The sequence below is a fragment of the Aethina tumida genome, chromosome 5, assembly GCF_024364675.1.
Source record: "Aethina tumida isolate Nest 87 chromosome 5, icAetTumi1.1, whole genome shotgun sequence".
NCBI classification, from domain to species: domain Eukaryota; kingdom Metazoa; phylum Arthropoda; class Insecta; order Coleoptera; family Nitidulidae; genus Aethina; species Aethina tumida.
In genome coordinates this window covers 11668227-11690155 of record NC_065439.1, presented here as the reverse complement: position 1 = coordinate 11690155, position 21929 = coordinate 11668227, and the positions used below count along the sequence as shown (strand labels likewise).

Sequence of the window (21929 nt, the reverse complement as noted above, 5' to 3'; positions counted from 1 at the left end):
TTGTATCTATGTATCCTTTTATTAAATTGCCATCTTTATCAGGAAAAAATAAAAACTCAGTTCCGTATCCTGGATATTTTTCGATAAGATATTCAGTATAATTGCTTATTTCACCATTTACACAAATCACACCTAAAACTGTAATCCCCACGTACAAACATGTTATTATTTATTATTATAAAGTTCAGTACATACCAGAAAATATGTACAAATTAAGCACATAACAAATCCACATAATGTAGTTGCGAAACATCCGACAACGATTAATCTGAAAATTGAGAAATGTGCGAGTTTTAAGTAATTTTAGGGATTAACTGTGACGGTTAAAAAATTTACCAGAACGAATTTATCATAATTCGGTTATAATTTTGATTTCGGAAACGAGCGAATTATGCTAAACAGGAATTGAAATTCAGAACTTAAGTGCCATTTAGATTATTGTAATTACTTTCCTGCTTATGATACAGAGAAATGTACAAATATGACCCACATTTATGCCGGAACGAATGTCATATCGAAGTGACACTGTAATATTTCTGATACTGTTTAATTTATTCCGAATTTTCAATTTTATATTGAACAAAAAATTCCATTAATTTAATTTAGCACTTTTGTTCAATGGAAATGTGAAATTTACATTTAATTTATGCTATTAGTTACTTAATAGTTTACTTTATCTGTATTGAATGGTGTTAATTAAATAAATATTTATTTATTTAACAATTCAAAAAACATTAAAAGTGTCTTCTGTAACGTAAATATTGACCAGTAATGCCAATTTTTTAGAAATATCAAATTTTTCAGAAATATCTTTTTTGAAATGTAACTAATACGTTAAATAAATTGTTCATAACTCTATAACTACTCACCTTATTTTAACCAATAAAATACAATTAAATAAAAATTAAAAATACTTTTCACATAAACAAATAGCTAGTTATACCCATATAATACTGGGTAATTTGGAACATTTCAGCATTGTGGCAAAAGTTAATTTGCCAACATTTTATACAATTTTATTGGAGGTCGATAGTTTGTTTCCTTCAAAAGTTATCAGAGGGGAACTTTTTACGACTTATAGGTATTTTCAATGGAGCTAATAAAATTTTTATTTAATTTGAAGTTTTATTTAATTAATGGATAAATATACAATCTGTTATTTCTATTCAATGGTGTCAATTATATAAATATGTTTATAGATTAATAATAAATTATGACAATTTTAATAATTTATATTTTTTTATAATATAATTAAAATAGATAATTAAGATGAGTTTTTACAATTATTTATATATAAAATATTCATTTAATTTGTTGTAGAATTGATAATTACAACAATTTTAACAAATTGTACTTTATATTTTTCCGATAAATTTTTCACAAATTTGTTAATTTCATTAAATAAATAATTCAATTTACTTATAATTGTTCATATTTCAAGCTCATTTTAATAATTTATATTTTAATATAATATAATTAAAATATATAAATGAGCTTTTACAATTATTTATATATGAAATATTCATTTAATTTGTAGTTTTAGATAATTAATAATTAATTTTATTAATCAATCAATATTAATTTGTCGTATAATTGTTAAATACAATAATTTTAACAAATTGTACTTTTTATTTTTCTTCTGAACTTTTCACAAATTTTTTAAATTCATTAAAATAAATAATAATAAATAAAAATAAAATTATTCATATTTGAAATATTCATTTAATTTGTAGTTTTAATTAATAGTTAATTTTTCTACTGTGTAAAATTTATTCGATGGTATCAAACAAATACTTTTATAGCTTAGTAGTAAAGTACGATAATTTGATAGTATGTACTTTATATCTTTCCTTATATAATTTAATTTCATTAAAATAAATACTTAAAATAAAATTTTATCATTACACATATAATTTTCATTTAATTTGTAGTTAGATAATTAATATTTAATTTTACTAATCTGTTGCCAGTAAGATTTAATGCTTTTTAGTCGACGATATTATCTGTAGATCTAATGAATTTGTTTTTATAAATTTAGGTGAAACAAGATTCATTCAAAAGGTTTCTTTTGCTAAATTGATAATCAAAAATTTATAGAACAAATTGGGAATAATCTTTTTAATTACTAATTAGATAACTAACAATTTGGAGTTTATTGAAATGTGTAGACAATTAAGTAAAATATTGAAAACTAATATTAAAAATGTGGAAACTTTAACATTTTTAAATAATTTTCAATTAATCTAACAATTCTTATCAATTAAATGTATGTTTTCTGGTTATAGTTTGGTTTTGATCAAATTAGTTTGATTATGTTACTTTGATAACAAAAGAAAAATAAATGACAATTTTATTATTTTATTTATAGTTTACAGATACCTTATTAATTTAAAATGGGTTTTCAGTGTTAGTGATGAAAACAAATGATTAAATTTGTAGTTTTAGATAACTAATAATCAATTTTTTCGAGAACTTTTTACAAAACTTTTAATTTTATTAAAATAAATAATTTAATTTAAATAGTTTATTATTATTCATATTTGAAATGTTTATTTAATTTGTATTTTTAATTATTAGTTAATTTTTTTACTGTGTTAATTTTAATCGATGGTATCAAACAAATACTTTTATAGTATAATAATAATTATTCCATAATTTTGATACTATATTTTTCCAATAAACTTTCCCCTATATAATGTAATCTTACTAAAATAATTACTTAAACTAATGTTTTATTATTACACATATAATTTTCATTTAATTTGTAGTTAGATAATTAATATTTAATTTTACTAATTTGATGTCAATATGAATTAATGGTTTCTCGTCGAAGATACTATCTGTCCTATTGTATTAGTTTAAATATAATAATAAAATAATAATAAATGATAATTTTATATTTTTTCATAATTTACAAATACATCATTAATTGAAAATAGGCTTTCAGTATTAGTGTTGAAAACAAATGATGAAGTTTGTAGTTTTAGATAATAGTTGTCAAATAAATATTTATTTTGTTGTTTAATAATAAAATATGACAATTTTATATTTTATCAATAATTTTTTCTCAAAAAAATTAATTACATATTTATTAATATTCACTTTGCTAGTCTATTAATTTTATTTAATAATTTTGATTTTTTTATTTTATTTCAGTTTAATAATTATGATTATTTTAATAACTCGTACATTTTATTTTTAAAAGTGTATCAGCAAATTAATTAATTAATATATAATAATATATTTTCATTAAATTTGTAGTTTTAGTTAATTTTACCAATCTATTAAGTTTATTAAATGGTATAATTAAAGATATGTTAATTTTAATAATAAAATATAATAATTTAATAATTTGTACTCTTTATTCGTTCAATAAACTTTTAACAAAACAACTTAATAACATTAAAATAAATAATTAATATAATATTTCATAAATAACAGTTAATGCTACCACAAATCATCCAACCTACATTCTTTAAACAAAATGCAAATTTAAAATTTTCATACAATAGTTTAGTCATCAAATAAATAAATATATTCAAATGTATCACACAATAGTATTAAACAAATATCAAAAAAGGCAATGAAATAAATGTCTTTCATAAGCCAACAATACTTTCAACGTCTGTATAATTAAAATCCATTCTAAACAAACTATCTGCAAAATCTTGATTCAGTTGGTTCATGATCTCGTGTTTGTTCCTTTCGTCCATCTTCAAATCGTCTTCAACATATTCCATGATCTGCTTGTTGTAATTGTTCAGAACAGCCACCCGATTTTTCTCCGACATCTTCAAGAATATTTCTATGGCCGGTCCCGTATATTTTCCCACAGCAAACGGCGAAACGGACTCAGTAATCACCAGATAAGTGCCCGTCGCAGTTTGATTCACCAACTCCCCCATTAATATTTGGGGATCAATCGGAGGACACCGGCCCAATAAGTATTGAAGGTAGTTGGGACAAGGCCAACCCCAAAATCCCCTCGGGGTGTTTATGGACTCCGCAAAGTACAGCGGTGCTCTATGATGGTTGCAGGCGAAAAAACGATTTTCGGCCCAACATCCTGGTTGTATTACGCCGCCGTTGATGAAAAAATCCACGTGTCCGCTGTTCTCAACCTTTCCTTGAACGAACGCATTGGTGTGGTAGACGTCCACGAATTTAGCATCGGTCCTGTCCAGTTTGTCGTCGTTGTTCATCGTTATAAATCCGGGCAAAGCCGGATCCAAGCCTGTGATCCTCGGGATTAAATATGGTCGGAGTGCGACCGCCATGAAATTCGTCACGTGCGCCCCTAAAATTGGTGATAGACAAAATTCACTTTTATATTCACCAAATTACCTAAGCTGAAGCCGATGATGTGAATGTCTTCGGCGCCGGCGTTTCTAATTTGTCTTACAAGTTGGGCTGCGCAGGTTCCCACGTGTCTGGCATTAAATACAGCTCCAGGATAACAAGGACCCATCGCCAAAGGACCCCAATCAACCGTGAAGATGTTGTAGTCCTTGGTCTTTAAATATTCTACAAAAATGGTCAATTTAATACAAATTTAGTTGTGAGCGAAGGAAAATACCTTTTCTGATTTCGGTTAAAGCAGTCAGGTGCATATTAGAGTTGTAGCCATGTACGATAATTTTTGTTGGATGTTCAGGATTAAAGTAAGTGTCACCCAAATTCGACGTCCATTCTGAGCCAACTGTGACTTGTACCGGAGTTTCAGGTGCTTCTTTCGTGTACAAGAAGAAAGTTACATCCGGATCAGGACAAATTCTTAAAAAAACAACTTGTAAACTAACTAATTAGTGTTAGAAATAATTACTTACGGATCTATGACGATTCTGCAAGCTCCGAGGGTGATAACTGATTGTCTGAGACCAGGATTTGTCACCGGATACGAATAATCATACAAAGGCGCTTGTTGGAATGGATCATACATAGGCATTAACTCAGACTGCGACACAACATCTGAAAAATTTTGAGAAAATTCATGAACAAATAATTTGAATAAGTCGACCTGAATAACAAGTGGCCAATTAAAATAAACACACCAGCACTACACGATCCTTAAAAGTCCACACAATAGAACATAAAACATAAAACTTACGTTGCATCAAACCGGCGAGAACAACCAAAACCGCATACATATTTTAAATGGGATGTCAAAACTCAAAAAATTTCCAACATGTTGTCACAATTTTCGGTGAACCACTAAATCGTTATTACAAACTATTAAAAACGCTCGCACATTAAACATACAAGTCACAATCACTAGCATCATCGATATTCAAACCGTGTGTGTTACATACTAGAACGGACGGTTACTGTTAGTTTCATGTTAAACCGAGGCAAAATTGGATGTGTTAGTTTGCAGGAATCCAAACCGAAACAGAAAAGATCAGGATTCCAGTTCATGAACCAAACTCGGTTACAGTTCGAATGGTTTTTGCAAAACCATTGTCGCTTTGCCAATTTACGATTTGCATGGAAATGTGGTAATGGTTAGAAAATGTTGCGGGATTAATTACAAGGCTGTTAAGTTTTAGTGTTCGAATGGTTTTGATCTGGTTTCGTTAGTTCTTACTTTTATTTATTTATTTGTTTGTTTATTCATTGTTTCATAAATAATCCCTTAATAAGGAATTGTCAATAACTGAAAATTATACTTATTAGAGTTATATCTCTAACTGTACTTTCAGGAATATTTATTTTAATACAAAAATCACAAAGTACATTGAATTATCAATGATATAATCTTCAATTATCTTATTAATTTATTGATTATTTTGTGAATACATACTTAAAAATATCTATTAATTAATTTTAAATAGTGCTTTAAATTTAATTTTATTAATTTTTTATTTTTTATATTGTTATTGGACTTTCAACACTTCTACTTCTAAAAAATAATCTACTAAAAACGAGTATATATGTAAGTATAAATAATCGATTATATTTTTTACTCACCCTACTTTTCTTTATCAATTTATTAACTATCTAATAAATAAAAACTTCTAATATTTACAAATTAATTTGAAAGAATGTCAATTTAATTTATTATTTTTATGGCAATTAAATGAGAAAATTAACACCTAATTAACTTTTCTATAGGAGTCTGCAATTCTAGAAATAGATATTTATATATATTATATAGTACGTTGAATAGTTAATAATATTTTTCATCCATCTTAGTTTTATTTATGAATTTATTCATTATTTTATATTCTAATAACTATTAATTAACTTGAAATGATATTTTAAATTTAATTTATTTATTCTATTAGTGATAAATAAACGACGTAATTAATACCTAATTAATGATTTAATTAAAGTTTTAAAAGTTACTACTTATACAATTAAATATTTAATTATTTTTAATTCATATTCTTATTATTTATTAGTTTATTAATTGTTTTTTACTTTTAATAAATATTTATTCTGTTTGTAATAATTAAACGAGATAATTAATACTTAATTAAGTTTTAAAAGTTTCTACTTATAGAAATAAATATTTAATTGAGAAAACCGAAAAAGAAGTTTAATAATGTAATTGTAAAATATATTAAATAGTATTTAATATTTTTCATCCATATTATATATTAGTTTATTAATTGTTTTATAATTTTAATATGTATTAATTAAATTAATGTGATAACTTAAGTTTAATTACTTGTGCCTATATAATTAAAAGAGAAATTAAAACTAATTAATATTTTTAAGGGAATTTTAACAACTTGTACTTCCACTAATTAATATTTTAATGAAATAACAACAAAAAAGATTAAAAGATCGCAAAAACATATTAATCAGTGATATTTTTAATACAACTTACTATTATTTATTAATTTATTCATTGTTTTATAACTAAATACATCTAATAACTGTTAGTTAACTTGTTTTAAATTTAATTTATAATGTTTATGATAATTAATTGAGAAAATTAAAACATAATTAACATTTATATTGGAATTTTAAGAATTTCTTCTTCATAAAATAGATATTCAATTAGTAAAAATAATATTCAATTATATTTTTCTTCTATCTAACTACTATTTTTAAATTTATTTATTGTTTTATAAATAGATAGTTTTTAAGTATATTAATTAATTTGATGTGGTGTCTTTATAGTATTTATATGAGAAAATTAAACTCATATATAAATATAATTTGTACTTTCTGAATTAAACATTCTCTTGGAATGACGAGAAGAAAAATATAATAAAAGTTGATTACCAACTACAAAGAATAGTAAATAATATTTCCATTTATCTTACTGTTATTACCGTATTAATGTGTTCATTGTTTTATGAATTGTTTCTTCTAATGACTATTAATTATCTTGATTGAAATGGTGGCTTTAATTCAATTTATTATATTTGAGATAAATTGTAGAGAAAATTTAAATATTGTTATTTTATTAGTTTTTTTTTAATAAATTTTACACCAGAAATAGATACTTTTCAAAAGTGAAAAAGTACCTTAAAAAATAAGTATTTCATTCATTCATATTAATCATATGATTGTTTTATATCCTAAAACATATGTATAAATTTCAAGTGATGTCTTTAATTTATTTTATTACGTTTATTGTAAATAATTGGAAAAATGAAAACATTCTATCGGATATTTAACAAACTACAAAAAAATTAAAACATTAGTCACAAAAAACATTGAGTAATCAGTGGATATTTTTAATACAACTTACTATCATTTATTAATTTATTCATTGTTTTATAAATAAACACATCTAATATCTCTGTTAACTTGTTTTAAATTTCATTTATTATGTTTATGATAATTAAATGAGAAAATTAAAACATAATTAACATTTATATTGGAGTTTTAATAATTTCTTCATCAGGAAATAGATATTCAATTAGTAAAAATAATAATCAATTATATTTTTCTTCCCTCTAACTACTATTTATTAAATTTATTTATTCTAATAACTATTAATATCTTGAATGAAATCCTGTCTTTGATGTAATTTATTATGTATGACATAAATTAAAATCTTGTTATTTTATCAGTTTTGTTAATAAATTTTATTACAAAAAGAGGTACAAAAAAGTGAATTTGTTTAAACTAGTATCACATCATTAATTTATGTCGTAAAACCTATGTTTTAGTTGAAAATAATGTCTTTAATTCAGTTTATTACATTTAACATAAATAATTGTGAAAATTCTAACATCTATTAATATCTTGAATGAAATCCTGTCTTTGAGGTAATTTATTATGTATGACACAAATTATAGAGAAAATTAAAAAGTTGTTATTTTATTAGTTTTGTTAAAAATTTTATAACAGAAATAGATACTTCACAAAAAAAGTGAACTTATTTAAACTAGTATCACATCATTAATTTATGTCCTAAAACTTATGTATTATTTTAAAATAATGTCTTTAATTTACTTTATTAAGTTTAACATAAATAATTATGAAAATTCTAATCGGATAAATATATATAAAAAAATAAAAATATAAATTCTACCGGGTATATAACAAATTATACTTTCAAGTATAGAAATAAAGTTACGAAAGACAAAAATATTTAAAAAATTAAGTCTATTGAATAATCAATAACATTTTTCATCAATCCGCAGCAATTTCATAATAAAAATTGTTAAATAACAACAATTAACTAATGACAAATCTATTATACAATAAAAAACCAATATTTCACAATAACTTTCCTAAATAAACAAACACCCTTTGAATACAAAAAAGTCTGCTTCCAACACCCAACCTGAACTATTCTGTCACCAAACTTTCTTTTTTTAATATTATATTCACTCTTCCAATGTACTTTGTGTATGTCGTACTGGAAGAAAAAACGTAAACTAAACAATTAGATGGAACTTGTTTTACGGTATTCACATATTTTCAAGTGTGCTGTTAATATCGGCCCCAAAAACCAGCAGTAGTGTGATAAGAGAAGTGTAATCGAGATCAGTGCTTGATAATGACAGTTGATTATGCGCATATTTAATTTTCTCGTTGCAGTTTTATTAACTTGTAAGTGTTTTATTTTTATTACTTTATATCGCCGTTAATGTTGCATGCATATTTTAGTACAAATAAACGGTTTGCGATGTTTGGAGTTGACGTTCGGAGAATGTCCTTTGGTGTTCTTGGAACAGTGCAAACCGAAATGGATAAACTTCATCCTTTCGATGCGACGAGGAAGCCAAACTTATTTGTACAAAATCGATCCATACAATCCGGTTTTTCCGTACGATTTCGATCATTTGAAACCGCTGAAAATCGTGGTACACGGCTATGGAGGACTGAAAATCGATTCGGCTACGAGGAATGTCACTGCCGCTTACCAAGAAATCGGAGTTAATGTAATTATTGGTAATTAACGTTCTAGTTCGACTTTAAGTGCTATTATTCATATTCAGCCACGTTTCGACACTTGTTCTTGCGATATTAAGACTAGTTTGTAGAAATGAATATTTTTGTTAATTAATTATGTTGTTGTGAAACTTAATTAGTATATTTTACTGAAATTAGGCGGTTTGGAAACTTCTTAAACGTAAAAGAATTTAATCGATTTCATCAATTGGTAATTCGAATTCTTGATATGCCTCTCATAATTGAAACCAATCGATCCGTACGTATAAGGGGATGATTATTCGATTAATGTGGTGAATTTCAGTGGACTGGGCGAGCTTGGCATCGGTGCCGTGTTACGCGACCGCTTATTTAAACACGTGGCACGTGGGCCAATGTTTGGCGGTGTTGGCGGTCAGTCTGATGCCCCTCGGAATCCATCCGGGGTTGGTGCACTTGGTGGGGTTCAGTCTTGGGGCGCATATTGTCGGATTCGCCGGCGCCCACGTCCAGAGGACAACAGGTCTTTCGTTTTACAGGATCACCGGTAAAATACCCAAAGAAAAAAAACAAATATAAAACTATACAAAACTATATTCAATAATTTATAAAATAGAACACAAAAATCCAGAGGTTAATTAATATTCACTGATTTTTTACAATTAAGACAAACAATTGTATCATTTTTTAAACCTCCACAGTAGTCATGATATTGATAAATCAGAATATATTACTTGTGATGGCAATAAATTTATATCCGAATGTTGGAAACAATATAACACTAAATGGGTTCAATAATTTCTTGGATAAATTGCTGAGGATTGAAATTACCTATAAAATAATGATATTAAATTATAACCATTTATTTGCCCACAAGAACATTCCAATAACTGGACAAAATACAAAATCTAAATATGGTAGCTGTAAATTATATAAGACTAGAAGTTGATGAGAAACTAGGCAATATCAACAAGTCCTGCCTCTTTTAAGACAATGGTTCGTCCTTCATAAACTCACTTAGATAAGATAAAGTGAAACGTATTGGGCAAAAACTCTTTAAACTCTTTTTTAAAATTAGACCACTGGATCTATGTTTTCTATTTTCTTTATATCTTTTGTAACTATTGTAATTGATAAGTTTAGGTTTGGATCCAGCTCTTCCTTTTTTTGCAACATTAAAAAACGATTGGAAACTGGACAAAACTGATGCAAAGTTCGTCGATGTCATTCATACCAGTGCTGGTTTTTTTGGAAAAATCGAACCTTCTGGTGATGTCGACTTTTATGTCAACGGTGGAGTAATTCAACCCTTTTGCAACAATTTTAACTGTAAATTTTAATAACCATCCTATTATGAGTGATGAAAAAATAATTATCATTTCAGATCCTCCATTATGCAGTCACCTCCTGGCTGGACTGTATTTTGCTGAAAGTATCAGGAATAAAACGAGATTTTTAGGTAGAGAATGTGAAAATGTTCTATATTTTCCTCCATCTATTTGTGATGGTAATAAAATTGTTACAATGGGTGAATATGTCGATCATGGGTAAGGTTAAATAATTATAATTACTTATAAAATTATAATTTGCTTTTTTCAGAATCAAAGGAATTTTCTATACTAGAACTTCAGATAAAATGCCTTTTGGTATAGATTAATCTAAGTCACATGGAATAAACCAAAATTTATACCAATAATAAAACACTTATAAATTAAGAACAGTCTTTTATTTAGTATTAGTATTAACATACGTAAGTACTAATATGATTATAATTAAAAATTATAAATCATCATAATTTGGAGGATGAATATCAGGACTTTTCAAACAGCATCTTTTATCTCCGATATCTCCTACAAATTTGGGACAGTAAGGAGGATAATCACCATCATGAACGCAATAAGATCCTGATGCACTAAAAACATAGTAATATTAAAATTTTGTTCTTTGTAAATAAAGAAAAATTGTTAATTCATTTTATTTCACTTACTAAAGAGGAGTATATTGACCCATCATAATAGGATGTCCGACTCGTATTCCAGGTCTGGGCCCCGAAGGACACCTCCTAGAACACGGTTCTGCCCGCCTCGCCCTTCCTGGATGAATACTCTCTGCCATGTAACAAATGGACCAAACGTGGCTGCACAATTGTTCATCCACTACAAAAACATACATAAATATACAAAAATGGAAGTGTACAAGGTAAATTACGGTCGCTAGATTCGCAAAATGGTTGTACTCGTCCACCATTAATGCAAAAGTCCACGTGTCCACCTCGATCCCTTTCACCGTAGTGTCCAGCGTTCGTGTGCAACACGTGCACCGCATTCGCATCACCACTGTTCAGTTTAAGGTCCGGAGTGACCAGCGGTCTGGCTGGGTCCAACCCGATTATCCTGTGCAACCTGAAGGTCACGTATCGGGATATCATTCCACATATGTGGGCACCTAAATCAAAATAGAGTTACATAGAACTATTGATGTAAATATAAAATTGAGCACCTAAAGAGTGTCCGACACACGACAATTTGTTGGTACTCAGACCCGCCGTCCTGAGTGAGGACAGAAGTTCTCCGGTGCATCTGGCCACTGCTCTTAAATTGTTGACGCCCGCTCTGTAGCAAGGGGGTTCGCAAAGTGCTCCCCAATCTACCATCCACACGTTATAACTGCCGTTCTGGATGTAAGCTGTAATTTTACGTTTTTAGAAAATCGAAAAGCTGACGGATATAATTATGCGTGTACCATCCCTCAAAACGACAATGGGCAATGTGTCATCACCTCCGGCATAACCGTGCACGATCATAATGTCCTCCTTGAGCGGGTCCCAGATGCTCTGCCTGAGCCAATCTGTTTGCGTGTAGTCGATCACCTGTCGCTTGCCGTCGTTGTACAGGATGTACTTGACATCCGGATCCGGACAGTGATCCCTGTTCGTTTCCGGGGGACGGTAAATGCATTCTTTCCTCGTACTGTTTATGCGATTCTCGTGCAACGACTCGTCTTCTTGGTTGTTCACTAGACCAACTGTTTTTGCTGGAATTATATAATAATTAATAATTATTTTATAATTTTTCTTTTATTAGGTACCGGAAAAAGTAAATTGACGTTTTAACGTTAAACTTTAAAATAGAATAACCCTCTTTAAACTATTGGAAGTAAATTCATTACATGAGAATAATGTTCTGTGTTCTTAGAACTGAAAAAATAAAAATATCAGTTTTAATCTCATATTCAAAATTAAACCGTTTATTAAATTTGGACTTGGACTTGGGAACATATAATCACACTCACAAGGAGAAGCATCTGAACTGACTGAGGATGTTTGACAATTTATTCGACAAATTTTAACCACATACTTAATGTTATATAAGACTTCCATTTTTCAAAATAAATTCTAATGAAAATACAACTATCAAACAATCAATCTGTAGAAGTTGTTCAAAATTGTTCCACTGGTTTGCATGCAAGTTTGAGCCTGTCGAATCCTCATTTTTTAAATGTCTATAGGATTCAGATCTGGTGACTGTGGAGGTCAAAGTAATTTATTGATTTCAGTTCAAGCTTCAAATACTACAGATAAAACTCTCGTTTTCTCTTGAACTTTTATTATAATATTTTTATAAATCAATTTCTTCTATAACAGTGTGTCAGTGGTTAAAATATGTTTGATAAGTTGTGAAACCCCCTGTAAGATATATTAGCTAGAGCTTCCCATTTAATATTTTGAAGCTTTCTATATATCTTTGGCACGACATGGTGTTGGGTGGTCATAAAGTTCGTTTTTCTGTAAGCTTTTAATGAAGTTGAAAATTTTGTGAGCAGTAGACTTTACTTTGATAGTTTGACCCTTTTGTATGCAATTCATATATAAAATTGCATATTCATTGCATATACCTCAAGTTTCAAACACTAAAGGTAAAACTTTCGTTTCCTGTTGAACTTTTATTATAATTTATTATTAAATAAACTCCTTATGTAACAGTGTGTAAGTGGTTAAAATTTGTGGGATAAGTTGTGAGACTCCCTTTTAAGTTGTAGATCTTCCCATTTAATATTTTGAAGCTTTCCTTAAGTCTTTGGCACGACATACGGTCTTGGGTGGTCATGAAGTTTGTTTTTCTGTAAGCTTTTAATGAAGTTGAAAATTTTGTGAGCAGTAGACTTTATAGTTTGGCCCCTGTGTATGCACTGTAAAATTGCATACGCAGTCCATCACACAATCATCTAAATCTTTCTCGGGTAATAACTTTTTTAAGTACTTTTCCATCAGCTTCAATTTATTGTCCAGACCACTCAAAATAGTCGTGAAAAGTAACAATACGATCAATGAAAGGCTCATTTACGTTGTGTGGAAGAGAAAATTGGCAATTGTTATAATTAGTTAGTTTATATGATCTTCATTTGTCTTTTTAATGAAATTCATTGCGTGAAACCTCTTTCTAATCGTTGATTCATCGCTGTTTATCGATTAGCCTATTTTCAAATATGTTGAACGAGTATTTTGCACGATATATAGCTTAATTTAATCATCATTACATCTTCAGAAGATCGTCTGAATTGATTATTTACAGCATCTTCTCCAAACGGATTGGAACGTGTAAACGTACACTTCTGTAGTTTTAAACTCATTTTTGTATTTATAGATAAAATTTTTATGAACACATAAATAACAAAATAATATAAGAATTTATTAAAATCAATTATGAACCTAACACTTAAATTACTTTTTCCGGTAACTGACAGGTTTTTAAATAATATACTATAACCAACATGACATATTAAATTTTAATGTTTTAAATGTCTATTATTTGAATAACATTTCTTAAACTTTTAACAGTTTGATACATATTCAAAATTATAAAAAACTTACAGACAAAATTTCCAGTGATTAAGCCCAAAAGTAACACCCACAACATTTTGAAAAACGCACTTCACCTTATCACAAAGTTCAATATAGTTATAACAATAGTTATTTAATACCAGTCCTTATACGAGTTACACTTTTCCGCTTTGATCGATCATATTAGAAAACAATATTGATTCACACAATTGTTAAACAAAAAATAATTTAAAAAAAATACGCTATTTCTTTTTTTGTTAAAATTAAATCAACAAGTTGTTACAATTTTGTAAATTACAATGTTTTAGATTGTTACTTAAATTTGATTTTTTGCTTTTTGTTGGTTGTTTTAATACGAATCAAAACTTATTTCCTAGATGCGGATTTTTACTGTTAAATAAAGAAAGTGCTTTGAATAGTAATCAAATTAATTTTCATAAGGAAATGGGTTAGTTGAAATGTCCATAGTAAACAATAGCGTGTTACTTACCTTAATCGTCAATCAAATTACGAAATACTTTCATAAGTTTATTCTTCAATAAATAAATAAATAAATAAAATAAGTACAGTTAATAATTAATTTCACAGTCCGAAAACTGGATCGTGTGTGACTTCGTTGATCGGCGTGGTCGTGCCCAGATCAAACACGTCCAGACAACATCTTTTGTCACCCACATCTCCGGGATATTTGGGACAATACGGCGGGGTTGTGGACGTGTCGTGCACGCAATACGAACCCATGGCGCTGAAAATAACTACCATAAAATCATTTTAGTTTAAAATATTTCGAATATTACGTCAGTGAGGTGAACTGTCCCATGTAAATCGAAGAACCGGCCTTGTGCAGGGGTCGAGGCGGCGGAGGACATCTTCTGGAGCACGGGTTCGCCAATCTGGCCTTTTCAGGATGCAGACTTTCAGCCATGTAGCAGATCGCCCAAACGTGGCTGCACAATTGTGTGTCAACTGAAAGAAAAATGTTTCGTGAAAGGAGAAATAAACAGTAATATTTTTTGGCTACACCTGATATAAAAAACCTATAATTTTTTAGAATAAAAAATAATTTAAGATCAGCAGGATTAATTAATTAAATAATTAATTATCATTAACAAAGAGATTTTAACGACCGATTAGATGTGAATTCTAAAAATTTTTAATAACAATTTGACTTAAGTTTTTATTACTAATACTGAATTTTATAATGCTATTAAAATTTTTCATATTTATTGGATGAAATGTATTCTTAAAAATTTCAAGATTTTATCTGAAAACAGCCATATTTTATAAAAAATTAATATTTTTAAATATATAAATATTATTTTGAAGTTTGTAAATATAACATCTGTTATAAACAGACAAATTTAATTTTTTGAAAACTTGATATCTTTTTAATAAATTTGTTCATTCAAATTGTATTTGGTAGCTACATTTTTTTTTTAATTTTTCAATAATTTATTGTTTTAAAATTTTAAAATTTGAAATGGTTCACTATTGATTGACTTACTGGGTACGTTCTCGCAGAACGGTTGTATCCTGCCGCCGTTGACGCAAAAGTCGACGTGACCCTGTTTGTCCCGTTCACCGTAGTGTCCCGCATTCGTGTGCATCACGTGAACTGCCTGCGCGTCTCCGGTTCCCAGTTTAACGGCCGGCGTTATCAACGGTCTAGCAGGATCCAGCGCGACTATTCTGCGGAACTTGTTCGACGACGACCGCGAGATTAACCCACAAATATGTGCACCTAAATTAAAAATAGATTTATTAATAATATTCAAATATTTCCTATATTTCTACCTAAAGAGTGCCCGACACATGTGAGCCTTTCTGTATTGATGCCGAAGGACTTCATCGAAATTACCATTTCTCCTGCACACTTCGCCACCGTCCATATATTCGTTACTGCAGCTCTGTAACATGGAGGCTCAGCCAATCCGCTCCAATCGATCATCCACACGTTATAACTTCCGTTATTAATATAAGCTGCATACAATTAAGTTTTAAGGAATGTTTTACAAAGTTTAATGATTCTTTTACCATCCCTCAAGACGACAATGGGTAAAGTATCATCCCCACTGGCATAACCGTGGACAATAAACACATCCTCTTTGTTCTCATCACGGATGCTCTTTTTCACCCAGTCCTTCTCCAGATAGTTGATGGTCTGCTTCTTCCCTCCGTTATAAATGACATATTTCAAGAACGGATCCGGACACGCTTCCGGGTCCAAATAGTTGCGGAAAATGCAATCTTTTATGGTCTTGTTGCTGGACACTGTGTTGTGGAGGAACAACGCTTCTTTTATCGGTTGCTTTGGTAAAGTTATTTGGGTCACACCAAAACCTACATAATTATTAATCTAGTTACACAAGATACTAACAAAAATGTTGTATTTACCCATAAAAAAAGTAACAATAAGAACACGACGCAGTGGTAACATGACGAGAGAAGATCACCGACACAAACGCAGGTTCATCACTGGATTAACTTATAAACCTCATTAATTCAGTGACAATAAACATTGCGGTTTGGGAAAAAAGCCGCTAGAAATAAATATTGATGCAGCGTTTGGGGATCAAACGAAGCTATTGTTTTATGCTTTACTAAGTTAATGTTTAATATTAAATCTGTTTAAGGTAATCTCCACACGCACGACTACTAACACAAATTTAATTTTTATTATTCTCTCTACCTTATTAATTGTAAGTACTGGTTTTGATTTTGTTGCGTCATTATTGCATGCTTAGTGATGATTTAATTAATATTAATTATTAATTTGATAAACAAATTACTTAATAAAAATTGAAAATTATCGAAATAAAACGAGTAATATCAAAATTGATTTCTAATATAACTCACGGATAAAAAATGTACCGTTATCTTCTTAATAATTTCTCCAATGTTTGTATTAATGTTTGTGATTTATTGGAAAGTTGATGTGGCTTAACGTACATCATTTTTTATTCGCACACCTTTTTAATTTAAATTTATAAGTTACACTTTCCCAACTTATTGTTTTCATAAAACAGGTCACGTATCCTTTTTATTTACATAAATAAATTGTTCATTGCTACATGGGAGTGCTTTTTATTAAGACAAATCTTGTGTCATAAACCTATTAATAACAATTTATCCCGTTACAACTGTCTAGACTCAACTAGGTACAATTTATTTGCTAAAATAAAACCAAATCAATTCGACCAAGAAAACAAGGAAGGCAAAAAAGTATGCGATAAACATCCCCTTCATGATGACACCAAACGAATCCATCGCAAAGGCTTTGCTGTTTTCGGAAACGTCGTAATTCTCCGGATAGAGATCACCGCTGATTATCGCGTCGTGAATCATATTCCTGCTCCATAACTGTATCAAACCGGCTTCGCTCAGAATCCTCATTACTTTATTCACCATCGGGATTATTGGGGATCCGTACACGATTTTAAATGATTGGAACGAAGGCATCACACTTTCCCTCATTATATGATATTTGGGTCTTCCTGTAAATGGTTTATGAGTTTATTTGGCTTGAGAAAATTGTAAACGTACCATTGGCATAGTGGATTTTAGATCTAGTGATGGATACTGCAACGTCATATTCTTCCAAGGAGTACGCGTTGTATTTTTCGATACTTTCAATGGGACCTGTATTGTTTTCAAATTCGTGATAATATTTGTACATGGATTCATTGTACTTCTTTTTAATTTCTTCCACGTAATTCTTGTAAGTGTAAATGGGTCTTAAATTACTCGACAGTTGGTTTATGGTGTTTATGTCATTTTGATGGGGAACTAGACTTAATAAGCTGATCATCTTCGTTTGCAATGAGTTGTTAAGCAAATAGCAATATATAATATAGGTGATTATTATAATGCGACGGGGATAATTGTTTTTTGGTAAATATCTGGAAATATTCGTGAAGGATATGCGGTAAGCGTGGAAAATTATGTCGAACAAGGAAAAACGGTTGCAATTTTCCATCTTTATAAGAAACCAATACACTATTCCTCCCACTGAAATAAACAAGTCCCCATTAAATTCCTCAGGAAAAAGGTGGACAAAAATAATTCTGGTACTTACAAAGTGGTACGCAGAAAACAAGAAGAATGTGTGGTGGGGCAATAATGGCGATCATTCCGTAAACGGAAACGGGCTTTCGTTTCTTCGTTATGACATGCAGATTGTTCATGGTATGAGGGTATATCTGTTCGAAAACCGAGTCGTTGGACGTAAACATTTCCGAATTGATCAGAATACTAACGCCCAACTCTTTAACAATTTCCCGTTTTCTCTTCGCCACATTTTTGATCTTTGACGTCTTATCCCAAGGATTTTGATTCGTTTCGTTGATGACGTCATACAAATTGATAATTTCCAAAGTTCCACCAAGATAACCGATTATGGTTTGTATGGTTTGTGCGTCTTTGCCATAATATTGTACCATACCATCGTGGTGTCGCACTTTAACTTTGGTATTGTCTAAATTCGTTACCAAAGCTTTAACTTTGTAACCGTGCAAATGTCTCGCCTTTTCCTCGAAGAAATTCTGGTTACCAACAAATTTGATGTTTTGTCTCGCCTTAGACAAAAACGGATTGACTGTAATCAACACAACGTCACCCATGTCTTCGTAAGCGAAAATAACATTCAAGAATTTATTCGTAGCGAACAAATTTAAAGCCATTACTAACATCCAGTTCATTGGTTTTTGCGTAAATATTAGTATAGTTTTTATCCTAATATTTTTGAGCTGTTGGTAAAATTTTTGAACCTCTGAACCATCTTTATCTGGATCGAAAAGTACTAGTTTTAACGCAGTGTTATCCATCTATAAAACAGTTATCATTTGAAAACATTTCATTAAAATACATTGCTTTGCAATAAGAAGAAATTCAATTTTAAACTAAAATGTCAAATCATCTAGAGATATCTGAATCACGAAATAATACTGCAAAATCGAATTTCAGTTCTTAAATCGATTAACATGACTTTGTAGTTTGTAAACACAACGTCACGCACTCACATAAATACTGACAATTATATGTTGTTTCATTCATTAAGTTGTTTTTCGCGAATTGAGACATACATTGTTTATTAGAATTCTATCTAAATAGTTTAATATGATTTTGATATTACTGATTTTAATAGTTTTTCTGTCGTTACCAGTTGTATTTTGGAAGTACAAAAAAATACAATATAGATCTTTGAAAAATGTGCCTGGACCAGAGCCTTATCCAATTTTGGGTAATGTCTTTCCAAAAAGCCCACAAGGTAACATATTTAATATTCTTCCTTAATATAATATTCCTAATAAGAAGTTTTATGAATAAAACAATATTTAATGCCTAATTAAGTATTAATAACTGTTTTTCATATTATTTGTGATATAAAATTAACTGAAACTAATCGGATTTCTACATGTTAAAATCTATTGAAGTGAATAAGTTTAATATTTGTTCTTTTACCATTAATTATCTCAAACTATAACCTTCAGCTAACTATAAAAAAGTGTAAAAATGTTTATACTTCAAACAGAATTGTTTCTGTTCTTAATTATCATGTTATACATTTTTTTCTTTAATTTATCGGTAATTTGTTTACGAGCCCAAATTGTAAACTTAAGATAAGTTATCTGTTTGAAACCTTGAAGTCGCATCCTTTACTGTACTATTACATATATAATTTACTCGTTGCTGATATAATATATAATTTTAGAGAGTCTGAATCTATTATTAAAATACGTAAAACAATACGGAAACATATACAAATTATGGATTGGACCAAATCCGAGTTTAGTAATTACAAATCCGGACATGGTGGAAAAAATTCTCACGTCCAACATTCACATTACCAAAAGCAAAACATACGATCTCGTCAAACCTTGGATCGGTTTGGGTCTCCTTGTACAAACAGGTTTTAAAAAAAATATGATTTTTGTAAATTTCTTTGTTGTGGGTAAAATTTTAGGGGCGTACTGGAAAGCCAGGAGGAGAATGATCACACCCTCCTTCCATTTTCAAATTTTGGAGCAATTTATGGACGTTTTCAACAGTTCCAGTGACAATTTGGTTAAGAAACTAGAAACTGCGGTTGGAAAAACCGAACTTGACATCTATAATTACGTTAATTTACATTCCCTTGACGTGATATGCGGTAAAAACAGTAGAAACCCAATTTAACACTGTTTATTAAATTAAATTTTTAACAGAAACTTCAATGGGAACCAAAGTTAACGCTCTAGATGATCAAAACCAGAACCAATACGTACAAGGTGTGAACAAAATGTTACAAATCTTTGGAAATCGTTTTTTCACACCATGGAAACGTATTGAATTCCTATTCACGACATTCGCAAGTGACGGTCCAATTTATAAGAAAATCATCGAAGTCTCCCAAAATTTCACCAACTCAGTCATCCAACAAAAAATGGCAAACCAAAAGCAATCTACAGAAACCTGGGACGATTGTGGAATTAAGAAAAAAATTGCATTAATAGACACACTAATTAAGCCAGAAAATCGATTAACACAAGAGGAAATTAGGGCAGAAATCGATACCTTTATGTTTGAGGTATTAAATATTTATTGTTTAACATACAAAGTCCCTATAAATTATCTTTGGACAGGGCCACGACACAACTTCCTCGGGAACTTCCTTCATGCTATACAACATAGCAAACAACCCTCAGGTCCAGCAGAAACTCTATGAAGAAATACATTCGGTAATTGGTGATGAATGTGACATCACAATAAACAATTTGAACGACATGCCCTATTTGGACATGGTGTTGAAAGAATCCCAACGATTACATAGTTCAGTTGTGAGCATCGAAAGAATTTTGGAAACGGATTTCGATTTGGATGGTTTATTTTGTCCAAAGGGCACGACTTTAGCCGTCTTTATTTTAGGCATGCATATGAACGAGAAAATCTTTCCGGAACCACACAAATTCGATCCGGAGAGATTTTTACCGGAAAATATTTCCAAGAGGCACAAATTCGCTTATGTCCCCTTCAGTGCAGGACCAAGGAACTGCATCGGTATTTTAACAAAATTGATAATTTATGAATGGACTGATAGTTTTTGTTTCAGGTCAAAAGTTTGCTATTTACGAAATGAAAACTACGATTATTAAAGTGTTGCAAAATTACGAATTGTCGCCAGTCCCCGGACATAAATTAAGTCTGGGATTCACAGGAGTGCTTAAATCTGACACTGGTATCAAAGTGCGATTGCAAAAACGTTTGCGGTAATTTATTAATACGGTTTAAAGTTAGATTTAGTCGACGTAAATATATCTTACCCATTCTAAAATTCTGTCGTCGATTAACGATTTATTTTCATCAAAGAAATTGAGAATTAATCCTAAAACTGAATTTCTCCTCAATTCATGGAGACAAAATTCGAGTTTGCTTTGTTCAATTTCAGTAATCAAAGTTAGCAGAAAACCATTTTTTACGTTCGAGGTTTGTTTTATAATTTCTTTTATGAATGTCTTCATTTTATCGCCAAATTCGTCTTTATATTTTAACGTGTCTTCTAAGATCTTTCGTGACAGAATCACGCTAATTTGTGTTACGATAAATAAGACAAAAATTCGTCTGGTTGTTGTCATGTCTATGAAATGTGTAGAACTATCATAAGTATCAATTACATTAGGTGTAATATATAAAATTGTGGTGTCAAGTTGTCAATGATTTTCAATAAATATCCTCCTGTTATTTAATCAGTTAATACAGGATTGAAGAAATTGAT

The 21929-nt window shown here is 29.6% G+C and overlaps 6 protein-coding genes across 7 annotated transcripts; 2 read left to right on the top strand and 4 right to left on the bottom strand.

Annotated features, from left to right (window-relative positions):
* Positions 1-3471: 3471 nt before the first annotated feature.
* On the bottom strand, positions 3472-5387 carry LOC109593880 (phospholipase A1-like). Its single transcript, XM_020009010.2, has 5 exons — positions 5108-5387; positions 4827-4968; positions 4577-4773; positions 4345-4524; positions 3472-4297 (listed from the first exon to the last, which is right to left on the bottom strand). Exons 1-5 carry the CDS (start codon positions 5145-5147, stop codon positions 3600-3602), a joined length of 1257 nt encoding a protein of 418 aa, XP_019864569.1. The 5' UTR covers positions 5148-5387; the 3' UTR covers positions 3472-3599.
* Positions 5388-8744: 3357 nt separating this feature from the next.
* On the top strand, positions 8745-11017 carry LOC109593903 (lipase member I). Its single transcript, XM_020009036.1, has 6 exons — positions 8745-9018; positions 9076-9360; positions 9665-9886; positions 10483-10668; positions 10724-10886; positions 10939-11017. Exons 1-6 carry the CDS (start codon positions 8979-8981, stop codon positions 10994-10996), a joined length of 954 nt encoding a protein of 317 aa, XP_019864595.1. The 5' UTR covers positions 8745-8978; the 3' UTR covers positions 10997-11017.
* Positions 11018-11050: 33 nt separating this feature from the next.
* On the bottom strand, positions 11051-14336 carry LOC109593911 (phospholipase A1-like). The gene is made up of 6 exons (XM_020009041.2): positions 14210-14336; positions 12082-12372; positions 11839-12024; positions 11548-11784; positions 11327-11495; positions 11051-11251 (listed from the first exon to the last, which is right to left on the bottom strand). The coding sequence occupies exons 1-6, from the start codon at positions 14253-14255 to the stop codon at positions 11119-11121; spliced, it is 1062 nt and encodes a 353-aa protein (XP_019864600.1). The 5' UTR covers positions 14256-14336; the 3' UTR covers positions 11051-11118.
* Positions 14337-14694: 358 nt separating this feature from the next.
* LOC109593904 (phospholipase A1 VesT1.02) lies at positions 14695-16646 on the bottom strand. The gene is made up of 6 exons (XM_020009037.2): positions 16574-16646; positions 16214-16519; positions 15974-16159; positions 15684-15920; positions 14977-15145; positions 14695-14924 (listed from the first exon to the last, which is right to left on the bottom strand). The coding sequence occupies exons 1-6, from the start codon at positions 16614-16616 to the stop codon at positions 14762-14764; spliced, it is 1104 nt and encodes a 367-aa protein (XP_019864596.1). The 5' UTR covers positions 16617-16646; the 3' UTR covers positions 14695-14761.
* A 698-nt stretch (positions 16647-17344) lies between these two features.
* LOC126265681 (uncharacterized) lies at positions 17345-19002 on the bottom strand. The gene is made up of 3 exons (XM_049967930.1): positions 18255-19002; positions 17723-18187; positions 17345-17673 (listed from the first exon to the last, which is right to left on the bottom strand). Exons 1-3 carry the CDS (start codon positions 19000-19002, stop codon positions 17345-17347), a joined length of 1542 nt encoding a protein of 513 aa, XP_049823887.1.
* Positions 19003-19249: 247 nt separating this feature from the next.
* Positions 19250-21928, top strand: LOC109593936 (cytochrome P450 4C1). 2 transcript variants are annotated; one of them, XM_020009070.2, is made up of 6 exons: positions 19250-19445; positions 19890-20087; positions 20142-20327; positions 20383-20744; positions 20800-21214; positions 21267-21928. In XM_020009070.2, exons 1-6 carry the CDS (start codon positions 19295-19297, stop codon positions 21425-21427), a joined length of 1473 nt encoding a protein of 490 aa, XP_019864629.2. In that variant the 5' UTR covers positions 19250-19294; the 3' UTR covers positions 21428-21928. The 2 variants fall into 2 exon arrangements, with proteins under 2 accessions (XP_019864629.2, XP_049823176.1); XM_049967219.1 differs by having other exon boundaries at positions 19890-20327.
* Position 21929: the final 1 nt, after the last annotated feature.

Bases quoted from the DNA above. Each gene is read 5' to 3' on its own strand.
- LOC109593880 (XM_020009010.2), bottom strand. From the start codon at position 5,147: ATGTATGCGGTTTTGGTTGTTCTCGCCGGTTTGATGCAAC. The intron at 4,969-5,107 runs GTAAGTTTTATG...AAAATTTTTCAG, and splicing joins TCTCGCCGGTTTGATGCAAC to ATGTTGTGTCGCAGTCTGAG. The intron at 4,525-4,576 runs GTATTTTCCTTC...CCATTTTTGTAG, and splicing joins TTTAACCGAAATCAGAAAAG to AATATTTAAAGACCAAGGAC.
- LOC109593903 (XM_020009036.1), top strand. From the start codon at position 8,979: ATGCGCATATTTAATTTTCTCGTTGCAGTTTTATTAACTT. The intron at 9,019-9,075 runs GTAAGTGTTTTA...TGCATATTTTAG, and splicing joins CGTTGCAGTTTTATTAACTT to TACAAATAAACGGTTTGCGA. The intron at 9,361-9,664 runs GTAATTAACGTT...GGTGAATTTCAG, and splicing joins CGGAGTTAATGTAATTATTG to TGGACTGGGCGAGCTTGGCA.
- LOC109593911 (XM_020009041.2), bottom strand. From the start codon at position 14,255: ATGTTGTGGGTGTTACTTTTGGGCTTAATCACTGGAAATTTTGTCT. The intron at 12,373-14,209 runs GTAAGTTTTTTA...ATATAATTCCAG, and splicing joins AATCACTGGAAATTTTGTCT to CAAAAACAGTTGGTCTAGTG. The intron at 12,025-12,081 runs GTACACGCATAA...GTAAAATTACAG, and splicing joins CATTGTCGTTTTGAGGGATG to CTTACATCCAGAACGGCAGT.
- LOC109593904 (XM_020009037.2), bottom strand. From the start codon at position 16,616: ATGTTACCACTGCGTCGTGTTCTTATTGTTACTTTTTTTATGG. The intron at 15,146-15,683 runs GTAAGTCAATCA...TTTTTCTTTCAG, and splicing joins GTTCTGCGAGAACGTACCCA to TTGACACACAATTGTGCAGC. The intron at 14,925-14,976 runs GTAATATTCGAA...AGTTATTTTCAG, and splicing joins GGACAGTTCACCTCACTGAC to CGCCATGGGTTCGTATTGCG.
- LOC126265681 (XM_049967930.1), bottom strand. From the start codon at position 19,002: ATGGATAACACTGCGTTAAAACTAGTACTTTTCGATCCAGATAAAGAT. The intron at 18,188-18,254 runs GTAAGTACCAGA...TGTTTATTTCAG, and splicing joins TGTTTTCTGCGTACCACTTT to TGGGAGGAATAGTGTATTGG. The intron at 17,674-17,722 runs GTACGTTTACAA...AACCATTTACAG, and splicing joins TAAAATCCACTATGCCAATG to GAAGACCCAAATATCATATA.
- LOC109593936 (XM_049967219.1), top strand. From the start codon at position 19,295: ATGATTTTGATATTACTGATTTTAATAGTTTTTCTGTCGTTACCAGTT. The intron at 19,446-19,889 runs GTAACATATTTA...ATATAATTTTAG, and splicing joins CTTTCCAAAAAGCCCACAAG to AGAGTCTGAATCTATTATTA. The intron at 20,328-20,382 runs GTAAAAACAGTA...AATTTTTAACAG, and splicing joins TTCCCTTGACGTGATATGCG to AAACTTCAATGGGAACCAAA.